Source organism: Staurois parvus, unplaced genomic scaffold, assembly GCF_062004578.1.
Source record: "Staurois parvus isolate SC_StPar_1 unplaced genomic scaffold, SC_StPar_1.0 ptg001039l, whole genome shotgun sequence".
Lineage (NCBI taxonomy): Eukaryota > Metazoa > Chordata > Amphibia > Anura > Ranidae > Staurois > Staurois parvus.
The window spans coordinates 842,932-858,344 of NW_028318835.1; the positions used below are offsets into that span (position 1 = coordinate 842,932).

Consider the following 15,413-nt stretch of genomic DNA (forward strand, 5'->3'; position numbering starts at 1 on the left):
CAGTGCACGGCAGGCACAGCCGACGAAAACAGAGGGACTGTGCACCTTCCAAACATTTCCAAAACCAGCAGAGGGAAGCCACAGGCCCACCCACAGAACAGACTGGACAAGTTAGACGGCATCACCCGCAACATGGGAAGGGAGGACTGGCAGAGTGGAGGACCAGCCAAGTGTAGGCCTGGCAGAGAGGAAGGGTTGGCAAACAGGGAAGACTGGCAGAGAAGGAGGACTGGCAGGGAGAGAAGGAAAGCCCAGGCATGGTGGGGAAGTAAAGACCCCACACAACCAACCAGCCCAGGGAGTACCCATGCCCCACACTGCGATGACAGAGGGGGAAAACATTTACTTACCAATCCAGCAGGAGTTGCGGGAAACACTCCCAAGAAAGATCCACCTCTCAACAAGGTGAAGGTTGTCAGCCAGGGTGACACTGTGACATGGAAATCGGGTGCCTGGTCATGTGTGCTCCCACGGGAGCGGCCCTGGTCCACGATGGGGCTGTTGCAGCTGACCCAGTGCATAGCTACAGGTCTGTGTTTGCTCACTGGCCAGACTGCTAGAGTATCCACCCTGTTGCCCACCCCAGCTGTTGATTGAAGATCACAGCAGTAATAGCTCCAAATGAAAAAAAAAAAAAGTTTTTGGAACCACAGTTTTTTTTTCTGCCTAGTGAGAAGTAAGGACCTAGTTCCCTGCTGGCATTTGTGAGTTTCTATAAACTTTTTTTTTTACCTTTTTTTTTCTCCTTTGGAACTGTTTTACACTTGGCTGGTCCTCCACTCTGCCAGTCCCCCCTTCCCCCATTGCGGGTGATGTGTCGCCTAATTTGTCCAGTCTGTTCTGTGGGGGGGCCTGTGGCTTCACTCTGCTGGTTTTGGAAGTGTTTGGAAGGTGCAGAGTCCCTCTGTTTTCTTCGGCAGTGCCTGCCGTGCGCTGGGTGGGCAGTGTCCACATTTTTTTGTAGCCGTGTTGGTCATTCGTGGTGGATCTGGTAGGTTGGTGGAGACCAGCATGGTGGCCATTTTGGAGAAGGACTATTCATTAGTACTCTGGCTTAGGAGGATGCATTGGCAGCCATTTTGGTGGTGATTGGGCAGTAGCCAGTTGGTTTGCAGCTCTCCTATGCAGGGCTTCTGTGTGTGTGGGGGTGGTATCTCTTTGCTTCCTGGACCAGTTTTTGGTGCTCTCCACCATGAGGTTATATCCCTTCTCGACTGACAGATGGACGGCTTACAGCACCACTCCTCGTATTAAATCGCCTCTTTGCTATAGCAAATAATACAAACTAGGACTGCCCATAGGTGATTCTGTGCTTGTTTTTTTCTGCCTAGTGTCCTACTCCTGAAGGTGGTGCTATAACCCTACAGTCAAGAATGTGAAGTGCTGTGTTCATCAATGAATGAAAGAGAAATAATGTTACAGTGAAGAGGCTGTGCATGTTGTTGGGAGAGCTCCTTAACTAGTACTAGTGCACTGAGGAGTTACTGTAGATGGGTGAAGGATCTGTTCAGGCAGCAACAAAGCTGAAAATTAAATAAATTGGGTTCTTTTTTAGGCCTTGAGCTCAAAGCTTAGTATTTGGTTGGGCTGTGAATGTAGACGTCGGAAGGAAGAACAAAGAGCTAATGAGCTGGGTCATAATATCCTTCCAGACCTGCAGCTGGAAAGAAGGTTGTAGTGCCAATAACACCATTTTTTCTGGATGAAAGACAGTAGCCATGGGTATGTAAACTGGTACAACCTCCCACCAATAAAGTTTAAATATATACAAACCAAAACTTGCTGTAAATCAAATGCCTACCTGGTCTCTCTGACTGGACCTTTAAACATAGGTGTTTCAGAAAATCTAAAGGTAATTTAACCACATCCTAAAAAGAAACAAAATACTATAATTATTCTCTTTAAAAAATCATTAACAGTGGAAATAACTAAAAAAAACAAAAATATTCATAAACAAATTACGTTGGTTAACAAAGATGTCACAGATCAACTAAGGGGTGTAATTTATGCATTGCTATGCCAATTTCAGAAATGCAGAATTTTACCATTACCCTTAGTTTCTGATATTTTTAGGGTATATTGATGGTATATACAGTCATGTGAAAAAGTAAGTACACCCCATGGAAATGGTTTCGTTTTTCAACAAATTTGAACAGGCAAACATTAGGACCCGTCATAAGTTACAAATATTTGCTCTGCATCAAGGTAATCAGTCTAATAACAACAGGTGGTTGAGATTACAGACCGTGGTTGATCTGTAATGTATCAAAACATTTTCAACCAATAACCACTGAAACTTACTACATCCTACAATCCCTTCATTAAACTTTGTAATTATATTATATATCCAAATATAAACACTATAATACAGGCAATTTTTCAATGGTAAAAACAAAATGGCATTTATGGAAATATATTTAAAACTATTAAAGATCAAAACCTTGTCTAGTATACTAACATATCTTATCAGCATTAAAGAGGTAACAAAGTTCTTTTAACTACACACCATATTTTTGTTAAAGCGGTTGTAAACCCTTACAAGTACTCAGTGAAGTGACTAGCCCCAGGAGATATGCAGAGATTAAACAAATCCTCCTACATAAGTTGTGCTTATGTATGTGTTTGTCACTACCATTTTCCATAGCCCTGTATATTGCATTAGATAAGATACCCATGTAAAAGATTTTGGAAAATATCAACACTCCTTGCTGACACCTCCAGCTGTGGAAGGGAGTGTCACATCCCTACCACTCTAACAGTAAAGAGCCCCTTATGCAGTTTAAAGTGGTATTAAAAGCTTTTTTTTTTTTTTTAAATAACAAACATGTTATACTTACCTACTCTGTGCAGTGGTTTTGCACAGAGCAGCCCCAATCCTCCTCTTCTACCGATGTTCCTGGCCCCTCCCACCTGCCAAGCGCCCCCCAAACAAACAGCTTGATATGGGGGCACCCGAGCAGGCGCAGTCCTGAGCTGTGGCTTTGCAGGTTTATTCACACACAGAGCAGCGGCTTGGCCCCACCCCCGCTCTCTCTCTTCATTGGCTCACTGGTTGTGATTAACAGCAGTAAAAGCCATTGAATGCATGAAGATAAAAATAAACCTCAAGCCTTTAGAACCACTTTAAGGTTAAACCACTTCTGTTCAAATTTCATTGAGTGCCCACGTGTCTTAAGTGGCCAGAAACTGAATAGTTTACTCCCTATGCTAGAAACATAGTTGGGGTATTTGTATACTGTGATCATACTTCCTCTTAAGCATATCTTCTCCAGAGAGAATACGTTTAATGATTGCAATCTCTCTCCATAGCTGAGGTCCTTCAGTCCCCTTATTAGCTTTGTTGCCCTTTCTTTGTACTCTCTCCAGTTCCAGCACATCCTTCTTGAAGACTGGTGACTAGAACTGGATGACATACTCAAGATGTGGCTGAACCAGAGTTGTGTAAATAGGTAGAATTATAGTCCTATCTCTTCAGTAGATACCATATTTACTGCATGCTTATGGTCTGCTAACCTTGTTTGCTGCAGCTCAGCCTTGCATATCATATTGTTGAGCCTGTAATTCACTAGGTCCCCCAGATCCTTTTCCATTCTAGATTCCCCAAGCGGTTCTCCCCCTAGCAAGCAACTTGAACTTACATTTTTAGTCCTCAAGTGTATTACTTTACATTTTTCAATATTAAACCTGATTTGCCATGCAGTTTTCCACCCCTTTATTTTATTGAGGTCTTCTTGTAGAGTTTCTATATCCTACTGTGAAGTTATTACCCTGCTTAGCTTTGTATCATCAGCACACACTGAGATTGAATTATTTTTACCAATCTCGATGTCATTTAAAGAGTTTATCTACAGCCACTTCTTCTGTAGATCATTCTGAAAACACAGATGAAAGGATTTTTTCTTCACTTTAGCAGAAAGGTGGGGATCTTACACAGAGCTAGAGCAAAGCCTTCTCTGATATCTGATAGTGGATTGGCAGGAAGGGAAAACCTCCCCCCACCCCTACCTACATAGGCTTACAGGCTCATTTAAAAAAGAAAAAAGAAAAAGAAAAGATAAATTAGAGCTAAGGCTATGAGTCATGTGCACTGTGATGGAGGATGGCAGGACATCTCCCTATAGCCTGATGTGTCAGAAAAAACGGTCAGAGGTGACTCATACAGATAGCAAAGGGATGAGTGATCAGACAGAAGCCACATTTGGTGCTTTGGATTCACATTCTATTTTACACACTATAGAGGGGTGTGCTTTGTTCAATTTGTATGTCTGGGGTTTTAAATTAATATAATATCATCTTTTATATACAAATGCATTGTCTCTATGTCCATAAAGTGCTAAAACCCTGCTCTAAAACCTCTGCTCAGGTAAGGGAGTTTTTCTGTGCTGCTCCCATGACTCTGTCAACATGCATATCATCCTCTTGGCTCCTCTGGAAAACAATGTAATAACTTTACTAATTCTCAGGCATAACCAACTCCGCAAGAAAAATCTTTAACTCACAAAGTCTTGCCAAAAAATTGCCATTTCAGTTATCATCCCCCAAACATTAGCCATTTCGATTACCCCCAAAAAAGAATGTACTGTATATTATTTTCTATATGAAAATATACAGGACAGGATTTTTTCAAATAAAATAACTGAATGTTTAGCCAGGAGCACCAGATTTTTTTTAATGGAATGGTCTTCTTCCTTTTTTGCTACATCCTTTATACTCACATTCTCCAATCAGCTATGCCTATTTTTTTTTTATTTGTTTCATAACAAATTCCTAGGTATATAGCCCTGATTTGAAACCCATTGAAATATTGTGGGGGATTTGAAAGAGACAGTTTATGTAGAAAAAAAAAACCCCAAACATCTTGCAACTGGAAGAATTTTTTATGGAGTGGTAAAAAAGTTCATTGAGTTGGGGGCGTGGTTGGCCAACAAGGATGATGGCCGTTTGAGCATACAGCTCTGATATCTTAGGACCCACAGAAACAATCAGCAGCGGCCTCCAATATCCACAATAGCGGCACATCTCCCCTACAACACCGAGACCCAGATCAGGGGTGTGGAAATTTTTTAAAAAGCTACTTGTCCAAGGGACTAAATCAGGGTACAAATCAACTTGTCCTGATAAAAAAAAAATTATTTTTCCCAGAATGGAAAATATGAAGGGTTGAGGTTTCTTTTTAGGCACAGGTGCTTTTAGAAATGTATGGGGCTTTTAAACACAAAAAGGGGCTTTAAGGTAACTTTTAATGGTTTTTAGTTTTTGCTGAAAATTTTCTAGAACCCCCAAATGTATTATATTTTTTTTAAACATCCCTAGTGACAGCAATAGACAGTGACAGGTACTCCTTATGGAGAGATCTGGGGTCAATAAGACCCCAGGATCCCTACTCTGCCCTTCACACCAAGATCAGTGTTATCAAATGCTTTCCATTTTTAAAAATGGTGACGGGAAACTAGTTGTGATGTGTGGTCATCACTTCCAGTTTCCTATATCATAGAGGTGGACAGACTGGTTCCGGTCTTTGTCTGCCTCTATGATCAGCCAGCTGAAGAGCCGGCTAGTTGATTGGGTGTCCCGTAGGACAAAACAGCCCATCAAGGCTTTTTTCTTTGACTCAGAATAGGTGCAGGAACTCAGCCACGCCCTCAATGCACCGCTGCCTAACAGGAACACTGTTAAATACCAGTAGTGCATACTGCACATGGCAGAGTTCAGGAGGGCACTGCATACAGGGTGCAAGGTTCAGAAGTGCACTGCATACAGAGTGAACAGCTCAGGAGTGCACTGCGTACAGACTGCAGAGTTCAGGAGTGCACTACATACAGAGTGCAGGGTTCAGGGGTGCGCTATGCAGAGATTGCAGAGTTCAGGAGTGCACTGTGTACAGAGTGCAGAGTTCATTAGTGAGTTATGTAAAGAGTGCAGGGTCCAGGAATGCATATCTCATAGACCAGTTGAAACAAACCCCCCCCCCACTTGTAGTACAGAGCCCTCCTCCCACCCCCAAATCCTCTCTGCCCCACCTACAGAGTATCAGAGAGAGGGGCTGCTGCAGAAGAGCAGCTACAACATACAGTAGAAGTTCAATGTTAAAAGGGGAGAGGGGGCATTAGTGCTAAGAGGGGGATAGGGGGTGACATTGGTGCGAAGTTAATGAGGCATTGGTGCAAAATGGGGGGGAAATTTGATAATTTCTAATGTGGGGGAGAGGGCAGTCATTGGGGATCAGTGGAAGAAGAGGGGGGACATTAGGGATAAGTGGGTGACATTAGGGATAAGTGGAGGGAGAGGAGGAACACTGGGGATAAGTGGAGGGAGAGGAGGAACATTGGAGATAAGTGGGGGAGAAGGGGACATTTGGGATAGGTGAAGGAGAAGGGGACATTTGGGATAAGTGGGAGAGAAAGGGGACTTTAGGGATAAGTGGGGGGGGACATTTTGGATACGTGGGAGAGGAGGGGGCATTGGGGATAAGTGAGAGAAGGCGGTCATTGGTGTCACGGATCCTCCACACGCCACCCCCACAGCGACTAGCTAACCGAGGCGTGCACGTGCGGCCGTGACAGGGGGTATAAGGGAATAAAGGGGACTTAACTTTGAATATATAAAACCGTCCATAAGGTCAGCCGTAATACCCTTTCACAGCCCGCACTACCTTTGGCCACCACCAGATTTAAACTCCACTCCAATCCAGCTGGTCGACCACACACTGGCAGATACAAATCTTATATACAATCTGGTGCACTGATTAGAGTTGAGGACCAGCTTAGTAATTACACACCCTTCTAAGGTCCCTCCATCTACCCACAGCTTGAACCCTGGTGTTAATCACTCTTCTTCTGTCCACACACCCCCCCCCCCCCCCCCCCCGCACCAGACACACCACAAAAGGTAGCCTGCCACCACCGAACAGTTTATCCGCAGAACGGTCTGCTGGGACACCCCACACACACAGATCTCCGTCTGGCCGATCTGTTACTTTTTACAACCTGCACGCAAAGTGCCCACACAGTGCAATTGCATACAGATTGGCAATGAGCTTGACCGAGCGTTTAAAGGCACTAAAATACAATACAATCTAATCCAATCCAATCTGATCTCTCCGGAGATATGAGCATGTGCTTAAATACACAGAAGTCACTAATTAATTAACAAAAAATACAAGAAGACACTCAAATGACTATTCACTATAAAATAAAAAAGGAATAAAACAGAATAAAACTTTTACCAAGATCTATCCTGCGACTGGAGCAAGTGAGAGCGTCAGCAATCCGTCAGTCAAATTAAACTGGCTCCATACGAATCACAAATGTCCCGATGCCCGGGTACTCCTTTTATGGGGATATGGATGTAGGCGGGACATTAGTCCATGGCCAATTGACCATGGGGGGCTGCTCCTGTACCTGCCCACAGGATGTTCTGGATGCTGACCTGCCCAAGTTCAATCGGACTAAGGCCGGCTTGAAAAAACAAAATCGGGGATTGGATTTCCGACACCAGCCGCATCGGCACGATCGCGACAGTACCAAACACCATTCGACTGTCGCAATCCAGTGCCACCTAACCATTTCCTGCATTTTCCTGGCCATCTGCCTAAACCACAACTATGATTTTTAGTGCCGATGTAGCCTACAGAATGCCCGAACAGAAGGGAGCATGTTCATCTCTCTGCAACTAATATTTTAGCTTTTATGAGAGATGAAACATACCCCTTTTGATGTATGGATATACTCCTTTTAGAGCTTCCAATGTCAGGCAGACAACCTGTCTGGGGCCACTTCCTCCAAACCGGTTTCACCAGAAGGTGACAACCTCATTAACACAAAGGTGTCACATCCCTAAAGCAGGGCTTTTCAGCCTAATTGATGCTAATTGATGACCACTGTCTGAGTATCTCATTTCCCCAATGACAAGGACTGAATATACATCCTTAAATACAATGGAATGTCCCTACAGAATGTACATCCTTAATGACAATGGAATATCCCTACAATTACGATTACATATTGCTATTGATCACATCTTATCTACTCAAATCTGTGCATTTATGTCACATACATGTTACATCATGTCACATATACGTTACAATTGGGAATTAGTGGAGGGAGAGGGCGGCATTGGGCATTAGTGGAGGAAGAGGAGGAACATTGGGGATAAGTGGAGGAGATGAGGACATTGGGGATAAGTGGGGGTGGGGAGTGATGATCTGTGTGAGTGTAGTGTGCGACATGTGACTGTATTGCACATGTTGAGTGTCACATACCACAGTGCACTTGGTCAGGAAGATTCCAGATGTCAATTACAGGTGGGGTACAGCAGCGCACCCATTCCTGGAACAGCAGAGCTCTGAGCAGTATGCTGCTAGGACTGGAGGGGGCTCAGTGTACTGGAACTGACAGCCATCAGGGAAGTCAGCAAAGTATGTACAGTTGTGTTCAAAATAATAGCAGTCAGACATCTCTAACCTGATCAATCACTGTTTTTGGTAGAAATGATATTTCTACATGGCAAATAATTTACTAGCAGGTGTAGTAGAGTAATAGAAATCCAACAGACCCAACAGTCATGACATGCATGCTGCTGCGTATGTGTAATTGAATCACTACTTGAAAGGGGCATGTTCAAAATAATAGCAGTGTGGAGTTCTATTAGCGAGGTCATTCATTCTATGAAAAACAGGTGGCAATTATTGCCCTTATTTAAGGAAGGAAGGCAGCAAATGTTGTACATGCTGGTTACAGTGAATTTTCTCTGAAATTCTGAGAAAAATGGGTTCCAGACATTGTTCAGAAGAACAGCGTACCCTGATTAAAAAGTTGATTGGAGAGGAGAAAACATATAAAAGAAGTGCAGAAAATGATAGGCTGCTCAGCTAAAATGATCGCAAATGCTTTAAAATGGCAACCAAAACCTGAAAGACGTGGAGGAAAGCGAAAAACTACTAGATGAATGCATAGAAGAATAGCCAAAATGGCAAGGACTCAGCCAACAATCAGCTCCAGGAAGATCAAAGAAGGTCTAAAAAGTTACCTGTGAGTACTGTTACAATTAGAAGACGCCTATGTGAAGCCAAGCTATCTGCAAGAAGCCCCCGCAAAGTCCCACTGTTGAAAAAAAAACGTGCTGAAGAGGTTACAATTTGCCAAAGAGCACACTGACTAGCCTAAAGAGAAATGGCGCAACATTTTGTGGACTGATGAAGTAAGATTGTTCTTTTTGAGTCTAGTGGCCGTAGACAGTTTGTCAGACGACCTCCAAACACTGAATTCAAGCCACAGTACACTGCGAAGACAGTGAAGCATGGTTGCGCAAGCATCATTATATGGGGATGTTTCTCATACTACGGTGTTGGGCATTTTTATCGCATACCAGGGATCATGGATCAGTTTGAATACATCAGAATACTTGAAGAGGTCATGCTGCCTTATGCTGAAGAGGAAATGCCCTTGAAATGGGTGTTCCAACAAGACAACGACCCCAAACACACCAGTAAACATCTTGGTTCCAGACCAGCAAGATTGACGTTATGGAGTGGCCAGCCCAATCCCCGGATCTTAATCCAATAGAAAACTTGTGGGGTGACATCAAAAATGCAGTTTCTGAGGCAAAGCCAAGAAATAGAGAAGAACTGTGGAATGTAGTCCAATCATCCTGGGCTGGAATACCTGTTCACAGGTGCCAGAAGTTGGTTGACTCCATGCAACACAGACGTACAGCAGTTCTCAGAAACAGTGGTTATACAACTAAATATTAATTAAGTAATTCAAAGGAAAGCAAAATCTTCAAACATTTTTCAGTTTATATAGTGAATGTTTGAGTTTGTAAAGAAGAATACAAACACTGCTATTTTTTTGAACAGTCTAATATTCACTTTTCTTCAATTTTTTTTAGAGGAACAACACAAATGTGATATATTTTTCTTCGTGTTTTGCTTTGGAATAGAATGTGTAGTGTTCCCAATGCATTTGTGTGTATGGAAATAAAAGCTATTAGAAGGATTTTGAGCCTTATTCACTTTTTTCAACACACTGCTATTATTTTGAACACAACTGTATGCACTTCTTGTAAAAAGAGAAGCAAAAATCACAGTGCTGGCTTTGCATTGCAGAGGATTATTAGTTGAAGTAGAGTGCGGGGCTAGGACATGCTGTAATACGATACATTAGGAGATAAAAAGGGATGTCTGATAGGAGATAGTAGCCATAGTATGGCAACTGCACTGAAAGAAACACAACTGGGGCGGAGCCTGGCTATGGCGGCGTGGATGAGCATGGAGTGAGTGCTCCCTTATGCCTCCACCCTACCTCGGATGCCTGTTGGGATGGGGACACTGAGCCAGGGATTTGTCCGCCAGTAGCCGGGTCTGCGATCGGCGATCCGGACTGCGGCGGGAAGAGAGAGTGTGGAGACGAGGAACGCTGGAGGAGGTACGACCCAAGGAGAGGGGCTGCTGGGAGGACGAAGAGACGGGGTGGGATCACATGATCAGCCGCGGAGGAGCTCTGGGAAGGGGAGAAAGCCGGCCGGTGACCGAGGAAGGAGAGAGACGCTGATGCTTCTCCCCCCCAGCACTCTGGTACTGTGACAGGAAAATAATTAGTGAGCCCCTAGCGCCCCTGGGTGAAGAGATACTGAGTAAAGAGGACCGGGAAGTGAACTGCTGGAGGAGAAGCCCAAAGGAATCCCCCTGAAGAAAAAGAGGATAAAAGCTCATTGTCAGAGGTCCATGCTGTCTTAATAAACTCACTGGAGAGAATCATATGGAGAGGGTGAGTGTGGACAGTTTGGGACGGTAAAAAATGCACAAAAGTATACTGTTGCTGGAAAAATAAAGAGGATATGTAAAAGGGGGGGATTCCCTGGAGGAGTTTGCAAGTGACTCAAATGTAAAGAAGAAATAGAAAGGAAATAAATTGGAAAAGTGGACTAATTAATAGAGGATTGAAATTTGAGCCCCAGGCCTGAGGTGTCTAGACTTTATTGTGGTTCCAGTTTTTTTTTTATTAGGCGAGAGTAAGGAGGAAAAGTTGAGCCTAAAAGATGAAAAACAAAAGTATGAAAAGTAGTGGGCCAAAGGGGTCTCAGACAGGTACAATAAAAAAATATACATCTCAAGGTAATATGACCCCAGAAAGGTCTCAAGTGATTGGGGAAAAAAGTGAACTGGAAATAAGCCTGGAAGGTAGCCCTAAACCCCCGGTGGGATTACAATATAGCAACCAACAAACAGAAAATTTGGAGATAAGAGAACTAGAAAAGGAGCTACAAGTACCAAACAAGAAAGAGATGGCGGATATGTTTAAAAACTTAGAAAAAACGATTAAGCAAGAACTGGTAAATATTCGGAGTGATCTGGGGCAGATATTATTGAGGGTAGAGGATACGGAGGAAAGAGTTAAAAACCACACCCAAGACATTTCTGAACTGGAAAAGAGAACAATGGATATTAGGAAAGAACAAAATAAACTACTCTATAAGATGGAGGTACAAGAAAATAGAGACAGGAGAAAATCTCAGAGTAAGAGGAGTACCAGAGACTGTAAAGGGAGAAGAGATACGTAGTATAATATGTAGAATTATAAACTCTATATTGGATAAACTAGAAACAGAAGCGGTGAATCTTGAAGGTGTATATAGAGTAGGAAGAATGCAACAAAGAGGTGGAATAGAGAAACCAAGAGATATAATTGTCCAATTCCAGATAAGAGGAGATAAAGAAGAGATTTGGAAAAAGACTAAAGGAAAAGCAAATATCAAGTATAGAGATATGGAAATACAGATTTATGCGGACTTGACACCAGAGACAATATGGAGAAGGAGAACATTGAAACCCCTGTTAGAGCAGATGAGAAAGCAGAATGTGCACTATAGATGAGGTATACCAGAATGCTTAATCGGGTGGAAGAACGGAGTTACAGCCCATCTGAGATTCCCTGAAGACTTGAAAAACTTTTGTAAGAGACTTGATCTACAAATAGTGGAGATCCCTGGGTGGGAGGAGGAAGAAGGGGATTGTGAAGCTAGAGGAAAAGAAGATTGGAAATTAGTTAGAAGGACATAATAGGGGAGACTGAGGGGAGATTTGAGTTTTCTTTTTTTTTTTTCTCTCCTCTTTCTCTATATTAACATAGAGGGGGGGGTCTTTTTATAATATTTGTCCGAACTTTAGAATTTTGCTGGTACCAAATGAAATCTTAAAAGCTAGACCAAGGGTATCCGAAGGGGGGGGGAGGTAGAGGGCGCCGTGTATGGGTGGAGCTCAACCCCAAGGCGTAAATCTATGGAGGGATGGGACCCTCAAAAGATGGATAGGCAAATGGAAAGTCTAAACAAGGAAGGGGTGGGGGAGGGAGGGAGGGGAGGTGGAGGGAGGGAGGAGGGAACTGGGGAGGGAGGGAACTGAGGAGGGAGGGGGGAGAGGGGTTTTTAAAACTGACATCTTGCATAAGAGAGGAGGTACAAGGAAGGGGAAGAAGAAAGCAGATGGTAAAATAGGAAGAAGATAAATGAAATATGGATGAAATACAGTTTGTAACTCATAATGTAAATGGGTTAAATTGCTCAGGTAAAAGATTTAGGCTATATAGAGAATTACAGCACAGAGAGGCCTCAGTGGTATTTTTGCAGGAAACCCACCTTGAGTTAAAAAAAATATCTTAAGTTGAACTCTAGGTATCATCCGACTTGGTATTATGCAGATTCCCCTGTTAAGAGAGCGAAGGGCGTGGCTATAGGATTCGCAAAAAACATTAGGTTTGAACTGGAGGATAGGAAGACGGACCCGGAGGGGAGGTTTTTGTTCTTGAAAGGTAAATTGCAGGACATTGAGTGTACTCTCGCAAACATATATTGCCCTAACAGGAAGCCGGAAATGTTTTTGAAAGGGGTTATGAGAAGATTGATGGACTTTGGAAAGGGATATTTGATAGTGGCGGGAGACTTTAACATATGTATGGATCCACAAATAGATACAACATCTGTAGTGCAGAGAGGGGGAAATAGGTTGATGGGATTATTGAAAAAGGTGATGAAAGAGAGCCAACTGGTGGATAGCTGGAGAATTATGAACATGAGAGAAAGAGATTATACTTTTTTCTCTAGTGTACATAGGACATACTCTAGATTGGACTATATATTGGTGGACCATCGACTCGTTGAGGATTTGGTTAGAGTAAAAATAGAAGCAATGACTATTTGGATCATGCACCTGTGGTAATGAAATTAAGATGGGGAGGCAAGCTGTCAGGAGGCTTATCATGGAGGTTGAATGAGGCACTCCTCATGGACCAAGATACCGATCGGAAGATCAGGGAGGAGATAGAGAGGTTCTTTGAGGAGAATGAAACGGGAGATGTATCACTAGCTACAGTATGGGAGGCGCATAAAGCATATTTAAGAGGAATCCTTATTGCGATTGGGGCAAAGAAAAAAAGGGAAAGGCGAGAGAAGATTAGTGGGCTTTTGAAGGAAATAGCCGAGATGGAACTTCTACATAAAAACAGCATAAGGAAAGAGATAGAGCAAAAAGTGATAAAAAAGAAGGAAGAATTAGAGAAAGTAATGGAGGAAGAAAAAATGAGAATCTTTAATAAGATCATTGGGGAAAGATATAAATGGGGAGATAGATCGGGAAAGTATCTGATGAGAGCCTTGAGGAGAAAGAAGAATAGGAATTATATAGATAAAATAAAAAACTCCAAGGGAGAGCTAGTCCATTCAACTAAAGACATTGCAAAGGTATTTAAGGATTACTACAGTAAAATTATATAATATTGCCCCCAAGGATGCCACAAATAAAGATAAAATGGCAAATATTGAAAAAAGAAGGGACTACTTAAACGCAGGATTACCTAAATTAAGCGAAGAATTATTAAACTCCTTAGAATCCGAAATTACACAGGAAGAATTAAAAATAGCATTAAAAAGCTTTATGGCGGGAAAAAGCCCTGGTCCAGACGGGTATACCGTGAGGTATTATAAAAAATATAGTGACTTATTGTTACCCAAGTTAAAAATATATATGGACGCGTTGGGGGGAGAGATGGAGATGAGACAGGAATCCCTACTCGCACAGGTGGTTCTAATATATAAGGAAGGTAAAGATATCACCCAGTGCTCAAGTTATAGACCAATATCGCTATTGAATATAGACACGAAATTGTATGCAAAGGTATTGGCAAATAGGTTAAAAGATCTGATGCCAGATTGGATACATGGAGATCAAGTGGGCTTTGTTAGAGGAAGAGAGGGCCGAGATAATGGGTTGAGATCCCTGTTGCTTATGCAGAAAAGTAAAATGGGAAAAAATCCAGTGGTGCTGCTCTCAATAGATGCGGAGAAGGCGTTTGACAGGGTTAACTGGAGTTTTATGATGGATACACTAGAGGTCCTGGGATTGGGTATTAGGATGAGAAGATGGATTGGAAGGTTGTATGAAGGACCTTCCGCGTTGGTAATGGTAAATGGAGAGAGATCAGAGACTTTTTCGATGTCAAATGGAACCAGACAGGGCTGCCCACTTTCCCCATTGTTGTTTGTTCTATCTCTGGAACCCCTGCTATCAACAATTAGGAAAAATATAGATATAAGGGGAATTAATGTAGGAAAGATAGAACAGAGGATAGCCGCTTTTGCGGACGACTTATTGTTCTATGTTGGAAACCGTAGGATAACACTTCCTAACCTAATGAAAACACTGAAGGAATATGGGGAAATGTCAAATCTAAAAATTAACCCGAGCAAAACAGAGATATTAAATATAAATCTTCCAAAGAGCGAAAAACAAAAGATACAGAGAGAATTTCCCTTTATATGGAAAGATAGAGAAATAAAGTATTTAGGAATAAAACTTACTCCTTCACAGAAAAACCTTTATAAAGTTAATTATATCCCATTGTTAAACGAGATTAGGGAGGAATTGAAGAAAATTGGTGGAGGAAATCCTTCCTGGTTGGGTCGTATTAACCTGATAAAAATGGTGATTGTCCCTAAGATACTGTATAAATTTCAGATGATTCCCATTAAACTTCCAGAGGTGTATTTTAGGACAATTAAGCGAATGGTAACAAAATATATATGGAAAAATAAAAAACCTAGGATATCATACGAAGTGCTAAGTAGAAACAAAGAAAAAGGGGGGTTGGGAGTACCAGATTTTAAAAGATATTACAGGGCAGTTATCTTAGCAAGAATTTTTGATTGGATGCACAACTCAAAGAGTAAACATTGGGTCACAATAGAAAATGCACTAAGTGGAAAGGAGTTGAGTGGGATTGTATGGGTGTCAGCACAGTTTAGAGAATTAGAGGAGACCACGAGTATATACACGAGGATTGTATTAAGGGAGTGGGATAAATTGCACAAACAGAAGAAATGGGATTTTAACTCACTGCTAATGCCACTGAGAAATTCAGAGT

General features: G+C 42.3%; 1 protein-coding gene across 1 annotated transcript in view; it reads right to left on the reverse strand.

The window, feature by feature from the left end:
* IPPK (inositol-pentakisphosphate 2-kinase) overlaps positions 1 to 15,413 on the reverse strand; it is an 837,585-nt gene that overhangs the window by 552,990 nt on the left and 269,182 nt on the right. The window contains exon 4 of the mRNA XM_089657901.1: positions 1,802 to 1,868. Within this exon, the coding sequence (XP_089514027.1) occupies positions 1,802 to 1,868 (67 nt within the window). The remainder of the gene's footprint in view (positions 1 to 1,801; positions 1,869 to 15,413) is intronic.